The sequence below is a fragment of the Pseudorca crassidens genome, chromosome 8 (genome assembly GCF_039906515.1).
Source record: "Pseudorca crassidens isolate mPseCra1 chromosome 8, mPseCra1.hap1, whole genome shotgun sequence".
NCBI classification, from domain to species: Eukaryota; Metazoa; Chordata; class Mammalia; order Artiodactyla; family Delphinidae; genus Pseudorca; species Pseudorca crassidens.
Window position 1 is genome coordinate 70,444,155 of NC_090303.1, and position 21,202 is coordinate 70,465,356.

The 21,202-nt window shown below is 42.4% G+C and overlaps 2 protein-coding genes across 8 annotated transcripts in view; one reads left to right on the forward strand and one right to left on the reverse strand.

The window, feature by feature from the left end:
• DOCK4 (dedicator of cytokinesis 4) overlaps positions 1 to 15,858 on the reverse strand; it is a 481,211-nt gene extending 465,353 nt beyond the window's left edge. For all 4 annotated transcript variants that reach the window (XR_010945592.1, XM_067746757.1, XM_067746758.1 and 1 more), the window contains exon 1: positions 15,510 to 15,858. Coding sequence is in view for 3 of the 4 variants with exons in the window: in XM_067746757.1 (XP_067602858.1) it covers positions 15,510 to 15,546 (37 nt within the window). In the remaining variant the exon portion in view is untranslated. The remainder of the gene's footprint in view (positions 1 to 15,509) is intronic.
• Positions 15,859 to 16,071: 213 nt separating this feature from the next.
• ZNF277 (zinc finger protein 277) overlaps positions 16,072 to 21,202 on the forward strand; it is a 132,501-nt gene continuing 127,370 nt past the window's right edge. For 2 of the 4 annotated variants that reach the window (XM_067746761.1, XM_067746759.1), the window contains exon 1: positions 16,072 to 16,231. In XM_067746761.1, coding sequence (XP_067602862.1) covers positions 16,141 to 16,231 — 91 coding nt within the window. In that variant the 5' untranslated portion in view covers positions 16,072 to 16,140. The remainder of the gene's footprint in view (positions 16,232 to 21,202) is intronic. The other 2 variants (XM_067746763.1, XM_067746762.1) reach the window with 2 other exon arrangements.

Sequence of the window (21,202 nt, forward strand, 5' to 3'; positions counted from 1 at the left end):
ATCTGCTCAGCATCAAATCAGTCAGCGAGAACACTGAGCAGGGCTCCTGTGAGCCCATATCACACCACTGTGCAAATCAGAAAGAGGACATCTCTCCTTCCCAGCAGAGACTTGACCAAATCCAGCCACCTTGTGCAGAGCACATCCTGCAATACCATACGTGGGGTATGACAGATGGCTTCTAATAAAAAGTTCTAATGAATAAGGCTGTTCCCATGAACACAAAAATTTTAAATGGGAAGCTATAAATGACAACTGTAGTCTATCTCTTCAGCAGGCCATACATCTCTATATTTTGTTTTGGTTGCACAGTAGAGTGAAAACTGCTGTTTCTCGCCAACAGCTAATTGCGTATTTGGTAGCAGTTTTGTTTCTGTCTTTTGATAGTAGCTTGCCTTGCAATCTCAGGATACTCTTATTCTGAAAAAGCAGGGGTAGGAAACTTTTGTTGCAAAGTTGAATCACTAAAAAGTTGGAAATGCACCCCAAACTTGCAGGAAGTTTGCTAAAAATGTCTAAGATACATTGTTCGCCAGAAGATTTTCTACAATTGACCAGTACATGGTGACCAGAGCATGTGAAAAACAGATGTGCCTGAACATCTGGTGTTTTAAGTGGAGTCCAAGAGCCATTTGCTATTGTGAAGACTTCACTTATAAACACTCTTAAAAATTTAGACCTGCCCATGCTGACTCAAATAAATTTATTTTATTTTTATATTATAAATTACAATTTCTTACGTAGCAAATATTACCCAAAGAACAGAAAGTACAAAAGAAAAAAAAAATCCAGTCCTGTCTTCATGGAGTTTAGTGGTTAGCAGTAGGTTTCTTCATGAAATAGCACTCACAACTTTCTGGGTTTTATTCTCCATCTGGATTTTTGGATGCCAACTTTATACAGTCACAGAACAAATAGAACCATGCCATATGCTTCGGGATTTCTGTAGGTAATTCCATATACTTTTGACAAGTTCTGTCACTCTGACAAATATCTGTCTTCATCTAGATCAGCCCTGTAGGATGTGGGGGGCAGGCCCTGGCTAGTCCGGTTGACCTCATGTCCTCAGAGCCTGGTTTATACAGTCTGGACAACCTGGTAAATAAACTTAACAAAAAACTACAACACACTGAGCTTAGAGCTTTCTCCCTCATCCAAGGAACCCACTGACTATGGTCTCAATGATCGTTTCCCCCTACATTTATATATTGAAATCCTAATGCCCAATGCGATGGTATTAGGAGGTGAGGCCTTTGGGAGGTGCTTAGGTCATGAGGGCACTGCCCTCATGAATGGGATTAATGCTCTTATAAAAGAGACCCCAGAGAGTTCCCTAATCCCTTCCACCATGTCAGGATACAGCAAGAAGTCTGCAACCTGGAAGAGGGCCTCCACCAGAAGCTGGCCAGGCTGGATCCCCAGCCTTCAGAACTGTGAAAAATAAATTTCTGTTTATAAGCTACCCAGTCTGTGGTATGTTGTTATAGCAGCCTGAATGGACTAGAATACCATTTATTCATTGATTCATTGATTTACTGAGCCTACTAAAAGCTAGCTCTGTATTACCCCCGCAGGAAGTCAAAGCTGGACAGCACAGCATCTAGGGCTTCACAAGCCTGTAGCAGAGGTAGACAGTTTCAAATGGTAGTAACAAGAGCCCTGAGAGAGGCAGCTGCGGGCACAGATGTGGAATAAAGAGCAGTTTTCATTTCTGCCAGGAGGAGTCAGATATGGAAACTCTTAGAGAAGAGACACCACAGTTAGGTTTTCCAGGTAAAGATGGCAAAGGAGGATGGATCGGCCAGGCAGAGTTCCGGCAAGTGCAGAGACCGAGAGTTCAGAAGCAGCATGGCACCTCTGAAAAGCTCTACCTGGTTCCCTAGGATAGAGCACAGGGTGCAGGAGGAAGAACTGTCTGATACGGGACTGGATTGCAGTCAGGGGCCAATTTAGGAAGGGCCTGGTGTGCTTTGAAATGACTTTGGACTCTATCCTGACTGCAAAGGAAACATTACAGGTATTTTTGTGTTTTCAGATGAAGCACAGCAACAAAGTTGCTCTATAAAAAAGATCACTTGTGGTTAAAATGCAAGGCATGTGCTAGAGAAAGAAGAGACTCTAGGTAGGAGACAAATGAGGAGGCTACCACAGTAATCAGACAAGAAGTACCAACCCAGCCCACCCAGGTTGCCATGGCATTGGATCCTTGGCCCTGCAGGTCGAGGCTTCCCTGAGCATGGATGGGGCCCAGGTCCATGCAGAGCAAGGACTTCCAACATCAGAACCACCAGCCTCAGAGTTTAGGGTTTCCATGGCTGCTCCAATCAATGCTGGTCAGCGCTCCCTTCTAGCTCTTTCTTCCAGTCCCTCCATCACTGAGAACTTGTATTTTGCTCCAGCGTTCCTCCTTGGCCCCGGTCACACTTGGCCAAGGTCCATCCTCATTCACAGATGCACATTTTTACTCCCTTCCTGTCATGCAGCCCTGTTCGGTCCTTGGCTCTCATTCCCCCATTCCCCCCACCCCTTCTGGTACCCATCCATCTCCTGACCCACCTCATGACCCCTCCAGCACCACTGTGCTCCACATCCCTCACCCACATGCAGGCAGCACATGAGGGGCCTGACCATGACCACCAGAGGCTAAGGCTGAAGTAAAAAGACAATGAAGGGGCTTCCCTGGTGGCGCAGTGGTTGAGAGTCCGCCTGCCGATGCAGGGGACGCAGGTTCGTGACCCGGTCCGGGAGGCTCCCACATGCCGCGGAGCGGCTGGGTCCGTGAGCCATGGCCGCTGAGCCTGCGCGTCCGGAGCCTGTGCTCCGCAACGGGAGAGGCCACAGCAGTGAGAGGCCCACGTACCGCAAAAAAATAAAAAATAAATAAAAAATAAAAGACAATGAAGATACTTATTTCATATAATACTGGAATTAATACAAGCATCTTATTCAAAAAGTAAAGTATGGTGAGCAATTTCTTCACCACTGTCCACAGGCCCCAAAGCTGGGCCTCCAGATTGCAGCCATAGGCCTGTGTGTGCAGAAGAGTGTGGTACCATGACAGGGCCACAGGCTTCAGACCTAGATAATGTGTCCAAATCTCACCTTGAACAAATCACTCACTCTCTCTAGGTTTGCTAAGGCTTCAGTGCGTATATCTGGGGTCAATCACACAGGCCTAGCCCCTGGTAAACATTCATCTTAAGCCTGTTTTTTCCTCTGCCTAGCCACTCTTAGTTAATATTGAATCCATCTTTCTTCCTCTGCCCAGTCTTAGGAGGAAATCACAAAAAAAGACAATCCATTGTCCAAGATGCTTAACATTGGTCAGGTGACAGGAATGAATCCAGGGTTGGTGGGGGGGTGGGGGTGGGGGAATGGGGCGGAAATTACCCAGTAGGAAGAGGAAGAAGGTTTTCCAGCTATTTAAAGTACAACTCTACTCAGGTGTTTATACTGGACAATCTCAGTAGCTGGTGACTCACTCTATGGGAAGTATCTTAAAAATGAAACCTCTATTCTTCTGGACAAGTTCTGAGTTTTCCAGGATATGAGACACTCCCTCCTCGGGGCTATTTCCTCAGGCTCACAAGTAAATAGCATCACCATTCCAAGTCCTTATCTTCCTTTTAAAGCTTGAGGGAAAATATGTCTTAACCTTCACACTGATTTCTCTATGATACGTTTATATACTGCCTTACTAAGTGAAATTTAAAAAAAAAAAAAAACAGGGATAACACCTACTTTGAAAACAATGTTGTGTAAATTAAATAGAAAACTATGAAACACTTCTACCTTCTTCACCTGTCCAGGGACTCAGTTCTAAACCTCTTCGTGTGCCCCCAAAAAGCTAGCATGATTATAGACAGCAGGCATACCCAATAAATAATCACCCAACATACGTTTTTCCATCAATGTGTCATTAGATATGCCTTTATACTTACCACTAAGGAAAACAATATGCAAGTAAACTCTTAGAGGGATGTACTACCTATCAGGATATGCATATTTAAGGACAGAAAATGGACAAAAAATTCCCCCAATATTGCTTTATTCTCCTCAGGGACTTGGCACTTACTCCCCAGGCAGGCCTTTCAAAAACGAAGTACACCTAAAGTGATGTCTCCAACCAAATTTCCATATAATAAAACTTCAACTACCTATTCTAAATGCTAACCCACATGGTCAAAACTATTACCCCTAGTTTCTCATAAATAATTGTAGCAGGGAGAAATGACTCATTTCAAGACCCTACTTCTATTAGTTGCTTTGAAGGCACCCAAATTGATTTAACGACTTAAGACAATATGAGCAACTTTGCACAAATGCCATTATTCAAATAAACATATTCCTGGAGTTATCAGCAGATGACCAACATCAAACACTCGGACTCAATTAAGTCTGTGCTTCCGAGGGTGGACCAAGGGAGTTAGTTAGATCTCAGACCATAGACAGGGGCTACAGTGATTACATCTATTAAACAGAGGCTCAAGATTCTGCTTCTATTTTCTTTGTTCCTCTTCCTACAGTGCCTAAAACTGCTCTAATCCATTGTATTAGTCAGCTCAGGCTGCCATAATAAAATACCATAGCCTGGGTGACTTAACAGCAGAAATTTATTTTCTCACAGTTTTTGAGGCTGGAAGTCCCAGATTAAGGTCCGGTAGGGTCAGTTTCTGGTGAGGGCTCTTTCCCTGGCTTATAGACAGCTGCCTTCTCACTTTGTCCTCACATGCCCTTTCTTAGGTACGTGCATGCTTGAGTTCCTGAAGAGAGCTAGTAAGCTCTCTAGGGTCTCTTCCTATAAGGACAGTAATCTAATTGGAACAGGGCTCCACCCTTATGACCTCATTCAACCTTAATTACCTCCTTACTTCAAATACAGCCAGTCTGGGGGTCAGAGTTTCAACATAAGAATTCTGGAGGGACACAAACATTCCATCCATGACACCCATAAATAAGCAGTTATTCCCCATAATTGCTAAATAAAACCTCTTCAAGTTCTTGACTCTCTACATTGATCAATTTCTCCTGCATAAATTATCCCAGGACCCACAGTCTCACTGGACAGAGTTTACAGACAATGGAAAGTGAGCAGTGACACCAACATTCATCTTCTAAACAAACACTTCTTGGAGAGAACAGTATTTTTATCTTAGATGATTTGTTTGAAGCTCTTTCTCAAAGAGGGATTAGGGCTCTTTTCCAAAGATTTGTACCCCACAGCCATCTGAAAACACAGCTTTGTGACTACTGGGAAATAAAGCCGCAACATCACAAGTAATCAAGCAGGCATATAGCAAGGAAAGCCACTTTGAAACTTTGGAACACAGTACTTCCTGGGAATAAATGACAAAAGAAATTCAGGCCTTCCAGATTCAACTTCAACCAGTCTAACCTCTAATCCTGAGAGGAAAACTCTATATAGGAAATAAAGCTCGGTTTATAAAAGAGTTTATATAATTATTTCTGATTACAAAAGCAATTCATGTTACTTTTTGGAAATTATTAAAAAGTAGAAAGTATAAAAAAATAATGCCACCTCTCAACTGTAACAACTGGTTTTAACAACACTGCAACATGTAATTTTGTATCCCAGTTCTTCACTTCTCATAAGTATTTTCTCATTTTAAAACTCATTACCATAATTTTTACATAATTTATACATAATATTTCCTCTTCCAACTTGGGGCCAAGAACATAAATGGTTGGTTTTCTGAATCAACTTACATAAACTATGGATGGGACTATTAAATGAAATGTAGGATGCAATTAATACAAATATAATTTTCCTGAAAAAAACAACTTTTACCTGTGTGTGGAGTTTTATAAGAATCCTCCTATCTTGTCGTTAGTGTTTATCATCCAGATTTCTGGAGAAAACTCTCAGATATTTCTCCTCTCTTGGGTCTTTACAGAACTGCCTATGCATGTTTGGATTTTCCGATCTTCGAGAGCCTGGCTAAACCCTAAGCCTGTTAACAAGGAAGCCCTACAGACTCTTCAACCAACTCTGGACACCCTCGGAGAAAGGCCAACAGGTTCTTTCCTCTCCCCAGGATAGTGAGTACTGTTTTCTCCAGAGCCTGGGTTAGGGCTATTTTTAGTTGCCTCACAAACATGCATGCCCATGTTCCCAAACATGTTCACCTCCAGTCACCAAGGCAGACAGGATTCTTTCATTTTGGATAAAAAAAAAAAAACCAAACCTCTACATTTCTGCTTAAAGATTTCAAGGAGATCTTTATGTTTAGATTAATGCCCAATTAAACACTCAGAAAATCGAACAATAAATTGTTTGGTTAAGAAAACAGTTCACTAGAACTTCCCTGGCAGTACAGCGGTTAAGACTCCGAGCTTCTAATGCAAGGGGCGTGCGTTCGATCCCTGGTCGGAGAACTAAGATTCCACATGCCGTGCAGATCAGCCAAAAAAAACAAAACGGTTCACAACTTGGGGGAGTAATGGTCATCAAATTCACCCAGGAAGACGTGCGACTTTCATAACCAGAAGGGTTCTCACCAGCCTCCATCCACCAACCTTCTCTTTCTGGCACACACACAGGGGACACGAATGGGGGTGGACAAGAAATACACATGTGTAACTGGCAGCTTCCCAAAGCCTCCCATGCGAATGTCATGCTTTCCCTCTTCCTCCCCAGCTGAGAAGCAGCCATGTTTAGTTCATTACAGAGTGACAGATGCCTGTTTCTGGATTTAGCGGCTTTCCTTCTTCGATAGGGATACAAATGTGATCACTGACTGATGCAACCTGAGTCTTGAACCTCTCTGCAGTACCAAGGATGGGGCTAAAAATAAAGGTGTGGGTTTGGTCCCACTTACAAGTCTTCCTTCCTGGTTGAAGTGAACAGCTCTAAGCCAAGTTCCCAGTGATAAGTCATCAGGTGCCACGGACCATGGTTTTTGGCAATTCAGACAAGATTATCTCTTATCCTACCATGTCTTTCTCTGTCACCAATAGATTGCAAGCAAAACTATAAAATCCAGCATGCTTTGTTACTGCCATACTTCAAAGGTGCCTACAAAATCAGATTTTTTATGAAGACCGCAGTACACCTGTCAAAGACAAGATGGTGGGCCTCCCTGGTGGCGCAGTGGTTGAGAGTCCGCCTACCGATGCAGGGGACACGGGCTCGTGCCCCAGTCCAGGAAGATTCCACATGCCGCGGAGCGGCTGGGCCCGTGAGCCATGGCCGCTGAGCCTGCGCGTCTGGGGCCTGCGCGTCCGGAGCCTGTGCTCCGCAGCGGGAGAGGCCACAACAGTGAGAGGCCCGCGTACCGCAAAAAAAAAAAAAAAAAAAAAAGACAAGATGGTATTCTCCGTAGACTCCTTTCCACCCAACCAACCACCCACCTTCCTGTCCCAGTTGTTTCTCCAACTGGTCATCTCTCAAGAAATACAAAGATGAGATGGAACGAGAAGGACCATAGAGGCCTCAGGCGGTAAAGGACACATACCAAGTTGAATGTATTGACCTGGCCTCGAAGGTGGTGACAGTGGGGAGGGGCAACGGGTCTTCCTGCCCAGGTCACTGAGGTCACTGAGGCTGCTCTGATTAATGAGGGAAAGCAGAGGGAAGCCACCAAGTGGTTTTCATAATGCAGTTCCTCCTGCCTTGGAGAAATTCCTCCTGAATTTCGGCAACAGGTTTTCTGTCAGACTTCATTTCTAATATTATCAATGTTTGCCTCTTTGCGTACGTTTATTGATCTTTCCGCGGGAAGTAATGCAGGCTATATTAGGGGAAGGGAGCCTAATGTTATCTTAAGCTGGAATCCCTTACTTAAAATCACATAGTTTTCAGGAGTACAGTGGTATAACTTTAAGAATTCTAAATTTGACCTTGGGGTTCCTAAGAGTTGTTACACATTTACTACACACACACACACACACACACACACACACGCAGTTTGTATGCACAAATATATTGCTCTGGATATCTGAGCATTTTCCCATTTGTGGATGTGTATATACACCTATATGCTGTTTGAGGGATGTATAAATTTTGCTTATTGAAATATTATTTGTGGTTTCTGTTTTTCAACGTTCTGTTGAGGAAATCTCACAAACATGCATAATCTGGCATGAGACATTTGCTTGGGAGAGAACTGTCACGGAAATAGAAATAACTTATGCCTTAACCAGGCAATGCACTAATAGGAAGCAAGAAAAGACCATAAAATCTAGTTTCCTACCAACTCCACATGGACAGCTAATATTTCTTATTTTACAGTCCCCATACCCATATTAATAAAGTGCTTCAAGATGACTGAACTTTGAAAATTTAGGACCTGTCACTTTAAAACTTAGACAAGCTGACTACATTATCAGTCAATACAATTAATAAAGTGGATCACTTCAGTCATCACACACAAACCAAATGACTCTCTAATCACGCTCTTTAGTCTAGAACTTCTCTCCTTTGCTCCAGAGTGATATCCTATTCCTGTCTATGCAGATATCGCCGCCTGAATGTTTGATGAGTATGGACAACTCTAGGCCATCACAAACTCTTAATCTTACACCATAAACCTTCCCCACCTACAAAAACGTCTCTGTCGTTGAACAGCACTTATGTTTACCCAGTTGTTCAAGCTGGAAACCAGGAAGACACTAAATTGCTTCCTTTCCCTAACTCCTCACATCCAGTTACTGTTGTTTCCATCTCCTAAACATCTTAGATTATCCACATTACACCATGCAGGATGGCTCACCGGGTTCAGGTACTTATCTCTCACCTCATCTACCGCAATAATCTCTCTTAGACCATTTTTATGCCACCCCTGTCATTCAAAAGCAACAATATGTGTGAATATTGCTCATATCTCCAACCAAAAGGAATTCTTAAAAAAAGAATTTGCTGGTAATCATTATAGTCTAACAATTCTTATCTGTGCATTAATTCCATCTTCTCCGTATGCTACACATTAACCACATCTTCTCTATAATGCTACACTTTTTATGTAGTTTCAATCACTGTCAGTATTTCTTTGATTTATTTTGTCACTTGACACTACATACCTGGAATGTATTTCAGAAATAGCATTATTTATGGAATTATTCCCTTTCTTGACTATAAATACCCTGCTGTGCTGATAATCAGAAGTGATTAAAGTATTCCTGTATTAGAATTGATGTTGTTTCACAGACAACATGGCAAGGAATAACTCTGTGCATGAAGTGTTGTGTCCCTATTGATTTTTTTTTCATGTAAACTTTGAGGGGTGGGATTACTGACTCAAACGCCTCCTAATGACTGTCATGTTAGGCAATACAGAATAGTGGCTAAGGGAGCAGGCTCAGTCTAAAACTTTTTGGGTTCCAATCCTAGTTCCACCATTTCTGTGTGACCTCAGACAAGTTACCTAACCTCTCTATGACTCAGTTTCCTGTAAAATATGAGTGATAACTGAACCTTTCCTCATGGAGCTGTCATGAGGATTAGACAGAGAACACATGACAAGCTCTCAGAACTATGCTTGGCAAATAGACAGTGCTCCACAAAGGCTATTAAATACATACATTCATTTCCAAAAGTATCACATTAATATTCAATACAACCAGCAGGGTAACGCATATCAGTTTTACTGCAACTTTGTCACCAAAAGGCATTAACACTATTTTTGGTGATTCTTATTTACTTAGTAGATATCCAGTGTATCTTAGCACACATTTTTTTTAAATGCCAGAAAGTAAAACAGTTGTTCCTTAAGTACATTTAAATTGCTTAAATAAAAATAGGCTTGAGGAACTTTACTTTATTCTTTAATATTATATATACTCTGACCAAATAAGCTTACCAGTTTAGATTTTTAAGAAAACAAGTTACATGAGCTGCCTTGTTTCTTCTACTAGTGGTCAACAATATGTAAAAGGGTAGAAAAGAATGGTGCTGGTAACGCTACAATTGGCAAACTCATTAGATCTGTTATATTTATTCTTCTGCTATAGTGGCCAGAGATCACTGTCAAAGGAAATTATATAGAAAAATCCAAAATTGGTCTTTAGGCAGTTGATCCCAGCCCTTGTCAAAAAGATCCTAGTAGAAAGACACATGTAATGTTAAAGAGACAATTTATACAATGTATCTGATGGCTTTGTATACTTCTTCCACTGTAAATGAGAAACATTATATAAAAAGACAGATTTTGACTTATATTGAAAGAAAAAAGTATGATTAAAGTTTAAGCTAAAATAAACACAAATATATATTTGTCAAAAAGCAACAACATCATGAATGAACTTAACTAGAAACCCAACAAGGTCTAAGTTCCAGTCCTTCCTGTTTCACAAATGTGGTATCTAGAGCAGTGCTTTTCAAACTATGGGTCAGGACCCATTAATGAGTCATTACGTTAATGACAACTTTTTTTTTTTAAGTTTATAAATAAATTTATTTTATTGAGGTATAATTGACATACATTATATTAGCTTCAGGTATTACAACATAATTATTTGATATTTGTATATATATTTTTAAATGAAAAAGAATAGAACATCAAAGAAAGTATGAGCAAATATTGTTTCACTTATATGTGTGTGGGGTGGTGTTGGTGGTGTCAGGAAATAAAATGTATTTCCTATTATGGATGACAGTTAAACAAGATTAAAAGCCACTGATCTAGAGTACAGGCATATCTCATTTTATTGTGCTTCCCACTTACTGCATTTTTTAAAATTTATTTATTTATTTATTTATTTTACAAATTGAAGGCTTGTAGCCACCCTGCAATGATGGTTTGCATTTTTTTTTTTTTAGCAATAAGGTATTTTTGAATTAAGGTATGTACATTGTTTTTTAAACATAACGCTATTGTATTCTCAATAGACTACAGTATAGTGTAAACATAACTTTTATATGCACTAGGAAACCAAAAAATTTGTGTGACTTGCTTTATGTGATAATTCGCTTTATTGTAATGGTCTGGAACCGAACGCACAACATCTCCAAGGTATGCCTGTAAGTCACTTAACTTCTGTGAAGTTGTTTCCTCATGTCTTAAATGGAAGTTATCATTCTACTTCAGAGAGCAGACCCAAATGAAATAATTTCACAACATTTTTTTAACCTATAAAACATTGTATTAATATGGTAAGGTTATAGCATCTTGGTTGGGTTTCCTTAGAGTTTAACGTTTCTCTGTTATATATGCTAACAGCATAAAGTCACTATGCTAGAAATTTGGACATACTGTAAGAAATTCTGAAAATGTAGTCTCCTAAGAAATGGAGCTAGAGACAGGAAAGCCTTAAGTTTCTTGAAATTTTTATTAACTCCTTTGTAGTACTTACCATACAGCCTCTGGGGAAAAAAACAAGACTAAAGAAGAAAGGCAGCATCTTTGTGTTACTGTGGGGCCTCATGAAAGAATCATCACTTAGGAGAATGACCAAAAGGGGGAAACGTTTATAGGCTATTCCCACAGGAGGCCAGATCAAGAACGTCAGCTGCCATCCCACTGTCTGCACAGCCCTTCAATGGTACTTTACTTGTAGGTATAAATCACTCCTCTTTGCTTCTCACTGAAAGTTTAGAATCCTGTGCCAGGCTCTAAATGCCACAAACAATTCCAGGCAGCACATCTTTATCTAGCTACACATGTTATCTGCACACATCACAGTACCACAAATAGGAAACATTTTAAGGCTGCTAGCTAACAAACTGAAAACAGCTAAGAGGAAAGGTACACTCCCTCATAACTCTCCCACACAGGCTACCATTAAAGCACGCTTCTGAAGGAAAAGACATTCTAAAGATCCTGTGTAAATAAGAGACGGTACCTCTCCCCCTAAAAATAGAAGGGGCTTTAAAAAGGAACAGAATTCCTACTTGGATGAGTTCAAAAAGCACTTCAGGATAAATGGAGGACAGGAATGTTTGTGGGTACTCAGTGATACTGGTACTATAATAATTCATTTTTTAAATGACATCCATGACCTTCAGATCAGCTTGTTCTGAGTTTTGTTTCTTGTAAGCCTCATGGATTTTTTGCAGTGATCAATCCAGCCCATATTCCCCCTCTAAGCTTAACTGGATTCACACATGTAAAACAACTGGCTGGATGTAGAGGAGCAGTTTGCAGCTCAGTAAGGCTACTGGCTCACCTGGGAATGCTGCATGAATGCCTGCTGAGCAAATGAATGTAGAAACAGATCTGCAATGGTCCTAACTTTCTCTGTGACTAATTCCCACCACTTTAAGGGAGGGGACAGGGGGTATGACAGATGAGGACAGGCAGAAGGCAGACAGTGGGCGTGAGGTAAGTTGTGAAGAGGTGATCAAGAATGCTTTAGTCATTGCCCACGGAGTTCCTGCTGGACAATCAAACAGACTGAAAAAGCAAGCAACCATCACCTTGGTTCTGGCAGCTTGCCAGGTAGTTTGCTTACCTGTGATCTTAGTTGAAAACCATGTGGGATGTGTCACAGCAAAAGTGTCTTTCTCATAACAATCTTGACACAATAGAAATGTCTTTCTTACCAAAGGACACACTTGTTTGGAAGAGCTCTACAGAATCAGTACTGGGAAGGATCTTGGATATCATTTGACCATGATGTTGAGACCCTAAAAAGTTAAGCGACTTACCTAAGGTCACACAGCTGGCAGCATTGTCTAGACTAAGACCAAAAGCTAAACAGAATCTCCCAAGATAAAATATGCCTATCATTGTGCCTACTAACATGTTTTTAAAGAGACAAGGTTCCCTATCACTCAGGACTCTAGCTTTATCACTATACCTGTCTAATTCCTTAGAACACTTAGGTATATGACTATGTACACATTGTTTTAAGACTATTCATCAGTTAAATGGAGGAGATAGTGCCCACACATCAGGTTTGAAAAGGAATTTCTATCTCTGGTACACCTTACTACAGGTATGAAATTTAAGTCATTTTATCCATGTTTACAATGTGTTGCTTGAAACTGAAACACTAATATATAAAGACACATAATTATCTCATACATAATTGATGGTAGATAAGAAGTATATTAGAAATATACAATTTGCATGGAAACTTCAGGCACTCAAAGTCACAAAGACCAATTTATTTCAAAGAATGAGGAAAGTGAATTACTACTACACCTGATATCAACCAAACATTTGTGCCCATAAAACATCTTTTCCTTAGTATTTATAAAAAACTAGACAAGAAAAGCACATACACTAACCAAGTTTATAAAAATAAATAAATCAATAACAACTTGCAGCATAGGCAGCTACAAATAGTGCTCTCCGTGGTGAGAAATAAAGTACACACCTAAGAATCCTAGCAAAATTTTCACCACACACACACACACACACACACACACACCTAACAGATGGATTCTAAAAAACAGCTAAGCATTTCATAAGCCAAATGCTCAAAAATTAATAATAAAAGATGGTTAACATTCCATGTTATGTGTGATATTGTATAAATGAGCACAACAGACAACCCCCGCCCCACCGCTTTCGCCGCTCATCTCACTCAACCTTTTTCCAAATGTGTGCTCATCCTTCCGCCTCCCCTACTCTGCAACCAAATCACAGCCACCCAAAGGCGAGGTGTCTGCTGCAGCCCAAAACACTTGAGTGATAACATCCAGTTTGCCATTCCAGGAAATCCCAGAGTATGTTTTAATCCTCTGCCCACAGCTTGCAAAGAAAGGTGAGAGAAGAACTAATCGATACCAACACCCCAGCTGTGACCTGGCGCATAAAGAAATCAAGAAAGTAAATCCCATCCATAATCTGTATAATTTAACACTTGGAAGAAAGCAACATCTGGGATCAACTCCAAGCGGGACTGTGTTGCTGGACGTGTCTGTGCTTCCTGCACTGAGTGATAACCCGGTGACAAGGGAACACTCCAGGTCCTCACCAGTTCAGCAAAGGCAATGTATTTTCCTAGCCAGGGGTAATCTACTCCAAAAAAGGGGTGAGTGAAGGGAAGGAAACATCTACTCCTTGCCAGTAGAGTGCCTGGCAAAGGCTCCCCTTACACTTCAAAGAGAGGGAAAGGTGGAACCCCTCCCCAAAGGTGGGTCCTGGACAAACTATTGTCTTGCTAGCCAGTCAAAATCCAGAATGAAAGCTAATGTAATATACAGGAATGACTTTGTTTAAACCTTTCAGGGGACTCCAAAGTCCTATCCCCAGGCGAAGTTGGAAAAAAAAAAAAAATTCCCTGTAACTATGACTCCCTGGAAAGGCTTTCCAGATTTTTTAAATTACAGGAAAATGAAAAAAATAATTACAGGAAAATGAATTTAGAACATAAGCAGATACCTACACATCATCTAAATCACTAGATCTATACCCAATTTTAAAAAAAAAAAGTACACCAATCAGCAGGACGGGGCATTATAGGAAATAGAGATTGTTAGTAAAATCCATAATGCTTTCTCTCTGTTAAACCTTCTGAGAGGTTATAATTGCACTTGGCTGCTGCAGGCTTGTCAGAGAGCCTGGCTTAATAGTCGCAACCTAAAAGGAGTAACTGCCAAGGGGCGACTCAGCTGAAATCAAACAACAAAAACGGGAACTGTAATCGGCCTGAAATGGAAGGAGGGAAAAGAAGGGAGACTCCTGTATTCATCAGTCAACATTAATGTCCTTTGTTGTTCACCTTTGCACAGAAGAGCGAGCGCTACCCTGCTCCTTTTCCTCCGAACACCAGTGTCTGGGTAGTCCTTTCCTAAGACCTGTCTCCTTGCCTCGAAGACCCAAGCTTTCCGATTCCCTCTCCCCATTAACACTCCACAGCTGTCCTCCACCACCCCACCCCCCAACCGGGCTCACCCCGGGCAGAGAGGGTGGTCAGAAGTAAAAACATTGCTGAAATACCCGTTCCCCTCCAAAGACCAAAGAGCAGAGCTGCGCAGATGTTGAAATTTACCAATTTCCCCCCGCCCCTCAACACACTCGGTAACCCGGGATGGAAGGGAGGAGGGAGGCTCGGGCCGGACTCTGTCAGAGCGGCTCTTTTGAGGACGGTGCCACATTCCGCTCTCCGGGAATGTTGAAGGGAGGCAGAGGGAAGGTTTTGCGCCTCCCTTCTGTTTTGGGGATGTTCTCTCTACGCGACTGTTGTTGCCTCCCTTTCCACCCTGGGAAATCGTCACAGCCCTTGCAGTCTTTGGGGAAAAAGGAGGAGGGAGCGGAATGCCGTTCGCCCTCCTCTTCCAACTTGACATACACACGCCCCGTCGCCACTCCGAACTCCGCAGGCAGAGCCCGCAGCAGGCGGACTGGCGGCGCGCTCCCCTCAGCCGTCCGAGCGCTCCCTCCGGGAGCCGGTGCCTGGAGCGCCCATCCGGCGTTAAAGCGCGAGACCCCGACGCGCACCCCTCTGCCCGGAGCTGGCTAGGCAAAGCCCGGAACCCGCAGCGCGATGCTAGGATTAGGCATTTCCAGCCGGGTGGAGAGAGAGGGGCGCGGGGGCAAGGACGCGAAATACGCACACGCTCCGGCCAGAGCGGAATAAAAGTTCGCCCAGCTGAGACTCACCCACGCCGTATTTCTCGTGCTCCGTAGGTATCCACATGGCTAGAGAGGGGTCCGGGGTCTTCGCGCTTTGGAATCCCCGCGCCCCTGCTTCCGACTCACAACAATGCACAGCTCCCGAGTAGCGGCTGCAGCGCTGGAGCCCGGCGGCTCCGCGCGGGCTGCAGGCGCTGGGCAAGGTCTGCGCTGGAGGCTCCCGAACCCGGCGTTGACACCGCGCGGCCGAGGCTGCGCCACCCGCCGCTCTCCCGGCGGTAGCTATTCACACTCCTCCGACGCGCTCCCGGGAACCCGGAGGCGCAGTCATTGTTCTGATTCACTGAACTAAGCGAACACGCCGGGGCACTCTCGGGCGCACCCCCTCCCGCCAGCGCCTCTTCCAGCCCTCCCTGCCTAGCGCCCCCGCAGCACCCTGGGAATTGTAGTTCTGGGCCACTCCGTCCCGGAAGGAGGAGGGGAATTAGCGGCTGGGGGCGGGGATACGCTCCGCTCGCCACGTCCTATTGGCCCAGATAGTGACGGCGCGGCGTGGGAGTGGAGGAGACGCCGCGTCGATGGGGAGTTCATTTCCAATCGCGTTTCCATTGGTTCCGCGCCTGTCCGCAGCCCTCCCTTTTTTTTCTTCAGCCGTGTAATGGCTGCTCCCAAGACACAGGGGGCTGCTACCCAAGGAGAGGAGGACGGTGATGGCAACCGTGGCGGAACTGGGGGTGTCAGTTATGAGGGTGAGTACGGTGCCTCTGAGGTGTCTTCCTTTCGCTCCGACCCGGAGTGCTGCTGACTGCTGGGCGGACCCTAGCTCTAAGGCCACCTGAGCACGAGGGAACCTCGGGCAGGGCCCAGCGGGATGGCGTGGGGTCGGAGGAGGCTAGTTGTTGGGGGCTGTCTGGGAGGGAAGAGAATATGAGATGCCATAGCCTCCGCAGCCGGGGAAGTTCCCTGGGCGTCTGTCCCACATTTGGAGCTCCCACCTTTGCGCTCGCTGCTGAGTGGGCGTGGGTCATGTCACGTTCGTGCGTGGGTTATTGTAACTCTGGGATTAGCCACTCTCTTTTCTCGCCAGTACCCTACCCCTGCCTTGGTTTGCTTGGTTTGGTCTCGGGAGATAGGTTTTATTTTGATTCGGGTGGATTTCCAGTTGCAGACTGGTTGGTCGCTGCTATCCACTCTACAGATTTTCTCAACTGCTGGCTGGAGTAGCCTCTGAAGGGAAAGTGTGTGTGGCTCTCACAGTTTACCCCCTCGCTCTTTGACTGCCCCGGGCGTTCTCCAGGATTGAATGTGGAGCCTGGGAGGTCTTCCAGACTGGGTCCTCAGAACGAGAGGAAGGGAAGTGGTAATTTGCAGTCATGGTTCCAGAGAAAATCATCACAGCTACTTCGGCTTCACTTGACTTTCAAGTTGTCTTCTGATCCAATATGGAGAGCAAAAATCACACTTTGAAAGCTGCAGGGGGATTTTCTTTAGAATTCCTAGTCCCATTCTTTTACCTTTAGTCTGTCTATCCCCATCCCATTCTCTTCTTTTTTGATTTGTTCATGTAACACAGCTACTTGTCTTTTTCTAATGGACATGGTTTGGGGCTTAAATTTGGTTCTCCGTCCTTGTTGGGTTTTATAAAAATTTCTTTCTTTGTTTTTGCTTTCATGGTTAAATTGACATTTAGTCTTAAGTTTTTGTCTTAGCACAGAGATTTCTTCCCACTTCTTATCAATGGAACCCTTAGCTTTGAAATTATTTCAGTACCTCTACCAAAGAAATCTTTGGCTAAGCTCCATACTTAAATATTGTGTTATATTCACACCCTAAACAGTTCATTTTGGGGTTGGCCATATAGTCAACTCTTATCTTGTAGTAACATGCTAAAGGTTTTCCATATTCTCAAAGTACCAGAGGGCTACCAGTTTAACATTTGAAGGTGAAATCTTTGGTGAATTTATCTCACAGATTAACTCATAAAAAAGAAAATTGGGTATGCCTTTCAAAAACATTGTATAACTTTTAAATGTCATTAGTTACTTTAAAATTATAAAACTTTTCATCATAATCAGTTCAAACCATTCAGAGATGTGTAAGGTAAAAAACTGAAAGTTCCTGCACCACACTCAGTCCCACTCCCAAAGTAACAACTTTTGGGGGTTTGGTGTGTGCTTTTTCTAATAAATTTTATATATGACACACATCTGTATGGTTTTGATTTTTTTTTTAATAAAAAGTGATCATTCTATGTAAGCTTAAAGATCTGCCACCGTCTTTCTCCCAGTGTTCTACTATAGACAGCCTTCCCTATCAGTATATTTGTTAATTCTTTTTAAGGACTGTGCCCATAGTGTTCCATAATATGGACGTCCCATACTTTAACCATTCCTCTGTTAATGAACATGTAGGGTAGCTTTAGTTTTTCAGTGATGTCGTGAACAGCTTTATATACATATCCTTGTCCACCGGGTGTGTATTTCTTGAGGAATTTGGTCAAAGGTGACACATGTTTAAAATTGTGATGTCAGATTTTCCTCTGAACGCGTGTGTGTAGAGATTCCTACCAGTAATAATATGAGTGTCCTTCTCTCCATATCATTACCAAACTGTGATGACCAGTATTAATTCAGGATCAGTGTTTAGATGACTATTAGATGGAATTAACTGATAGAAAGCATAATTTTAGGTTGCAGTTTGCTGTCAACAGAAGTATTGAGCAGTGAATTTGCTGTATCTGTAACAAAAATTTCCTCACTCTGGTTCAGAACTGCCCATCAGTGATTAGTGAGAATCAGTATTCTCAGTAATTGGTAGCAATCAATGGGAGAGCTTAATGGCTGATTTTTATGTCATTCTTACAAGGTAAAGTTGTCATTAAAAATTCCCTTAATACATGTATACACTAATAAGTATAAAATGGATAACTAATAGGAACCTGCTATATAAAAAAATAAATTAAATTTTTAAATTAAAAAAAAATTCCCTTAATAACCTATGTATCATTCTGTGACTTTATCCACATTCTTTTCAAAGCCTGCAAAGTGTGATACAAATTTTGGGTGGAAATAATGATGTTAAAAGTATGCATATTCATATTTTTTGTTAAGCAGCCACTTCAGCTATCGAGTATGTCTTTCCCTGTAAAATCATTAATTTCTTGAAAACTGCCTCTTTTAAGAGGTTTCCCTCTAATTCTAATTAAAATGTCAATCTGTGTGTTCAATATTCTGGGACAGAAGGGACTAGGGAGTCTTTTTATAGAAATCTGTGCAATTCTACAAGATTTCTGCTAGAATGAGTCACTGGGCAGTATGCAGGCAGGTACACCTTCCCTGAGGTCTGTGTGCCAGACATCCTGAGGCTCCATCTCTCAGGGAAGCCCTTGCTTTCCAAACGTTTGAACGGTAACTAGGATTTCATATTGTCCCCTAAAATTAAGAACATGTAATAGACTCAATATTTCTCACATTTGGGGATGTTACTGGGGAAATTTTTCTGATGGCAGTGATTTCGTCTGACAGTGTTAACCTGTGCTTCCATATTGTAGTATTCTGACAGTCTACTTTTTTCCCTACAAATGCATGTCCACTAGATGATGATCATGGTAATGCCTCTTTGGATTTATAAAGCTTTTCGTCTGGAGACCTTATTAATTCATTTGTGATGTCTCTAGAAGAAATGGGGATAGCAGGTGGCGTCAACTCCTCATTCTTGTATTTCCTATTTTAATAAATGGCGTCAAGCCTTTTATAGAAACCGAGGAAGCACCCTTGATTCCTATCTTGCCCTCAGGTCCTGAATTTGATCAGTTACCACACCTTATTTTCCTGTGCCTGAAAGAATCTTTTGAATCTGTTCTTTCTCTCCATCTCTTCAAGTAGCCACTATTCTGTTTCTAACCCTCACTGTTGCTGCTGAATTACCTGTGTCTCCACGCTCCAGACTGTACTCTTGGGGACCAAAACCGTGTCGTTTGTTTTTGTCTGCTTGACCCTGTTCTTGGCACCTCGTCAGTGTTTAATAAATGTTTGACCAGAACTGAATTCTAGCCTGGATGATTGCAAAACCTTCCTATTGATCTCACTGACTTTTTTTTTTTTTTTTTTTGGCTGCACTGGGTCTTTTTTGCTGCGCGTGGGCTTTTCTCTAGTTGCGGCGACAGGGAGCCACTCTTCGTTGTGGTGCATGGGCCTCTCATTGCCGTGGCTTCTCACTGCGGAGCAGTGTCTCTAGGCACGCAGGCCTCAGTAATTGTGGCTCACGGGCTCTAGAGCGCAGGCTCAGCAGCCGTGGCACAGGGGCTTAGTTGCTCTGCCGCATGTGGGATCCTCCCAGACCAGGGCTCCAACCCGTGTCCCGTGCATTGGCAGGCGAACTCTTAACCTCTGCACCACCAGGGAAACCCTGATTTCACTGACTCTTGATTTTCCCTTTCTTAATCCACCTTCCCAAACTCAAATGTATTCATGGATCTTCACTTCAAATCTTCGGTGTAACTCTAACGTGTTACATTTAGGTTCCAATCTACTTTTCCAGCCTCATGTTCAGTCACCCTGCTTTACTCCCAAATCTCCATTATCACACTTACACCATATCACACTGTAGTTATTTGTTGGCAGTTTTGTCTGCACCAGTAGACTGAACTTCTTGAGGGCGAGAGTTGTCTTATTTTAGTTTTGTACATCCAGTGCCTATCAGAACTGTGTGTAGTAAACACTCTATAACAATTTAATGGTTAGAATCTTTGAAATTTATCCAAAGTACTTGAATGACTGCTATTTTTAAACAGAGGAATTGAAGTAGAATAAAAAACTGAGTAGATGTTGTGTGCTTGTGAAAGTTATGCATACCAACGTGTACTTGTGAAAGTTATGCATACCAACTGGAAAATTCAGAGTGTCATCATGAAGTATCAACTTTGTCAGAGATAATCATAGTTAGCATTTAAGCATAGTTGTTCAGTCTTTTTTTAAGTGAAGTGTTAGTGTTTACATAATGATTAAATATTTAAGAGAATACTTCAAATCTGTCCTTTATAACCTTGAACCCATAACTGAGTAAACTGCTACAGAGACCTTGAAATCTGTCTTCCATCATCTGTGTGGCTCTTATCTAGTTTTCCACAGGTTGTCATCTTACTTCCAGCATTAAGGCTTAAGTCCAGCCTTGTATATTTGGCATGACAGTGGAAAGAGGACTAGACCCTATCTTGGAAAAACTGTATTTAAATTTCAATTCTGATTTTTAGTAGCTGTATAATGTAGATTTATTACATATCTGCTACATTTATGAAAATATAGCTATAATATCTACCTTGCAGAGTTACTATGATTATTGCATTGAATTATACATTTAGGAAAGCCCAACATATTTCCTTTTATAAAGTTGGAACTCAGTAAATATCAGTTGCATTCAATATAAAGATATGCCTAATTGAACTGTAAAACTGCCTGCTCTGATTAACTTAGAAGCTATCTAAATTGCGGTGTAACCAAGGGGAAGCTTAAGAATGTGGTGGTGATAACTGCTTAGGCTGCCCTTGCATTCCTAGGGGTTGTCAGGGTGTCTGTTGGTGCTCTGTACTGGTATTGCAACTATGTGCTCTGAAGGCCTTTTATATTATCTTCTATACCCTTTCTCACCCCTGCCAAGAACTGCCCTCTCATACCCAGCTCCCAGCTCTTCACACATACACCCACATTCAGAGTCAGCAAGAA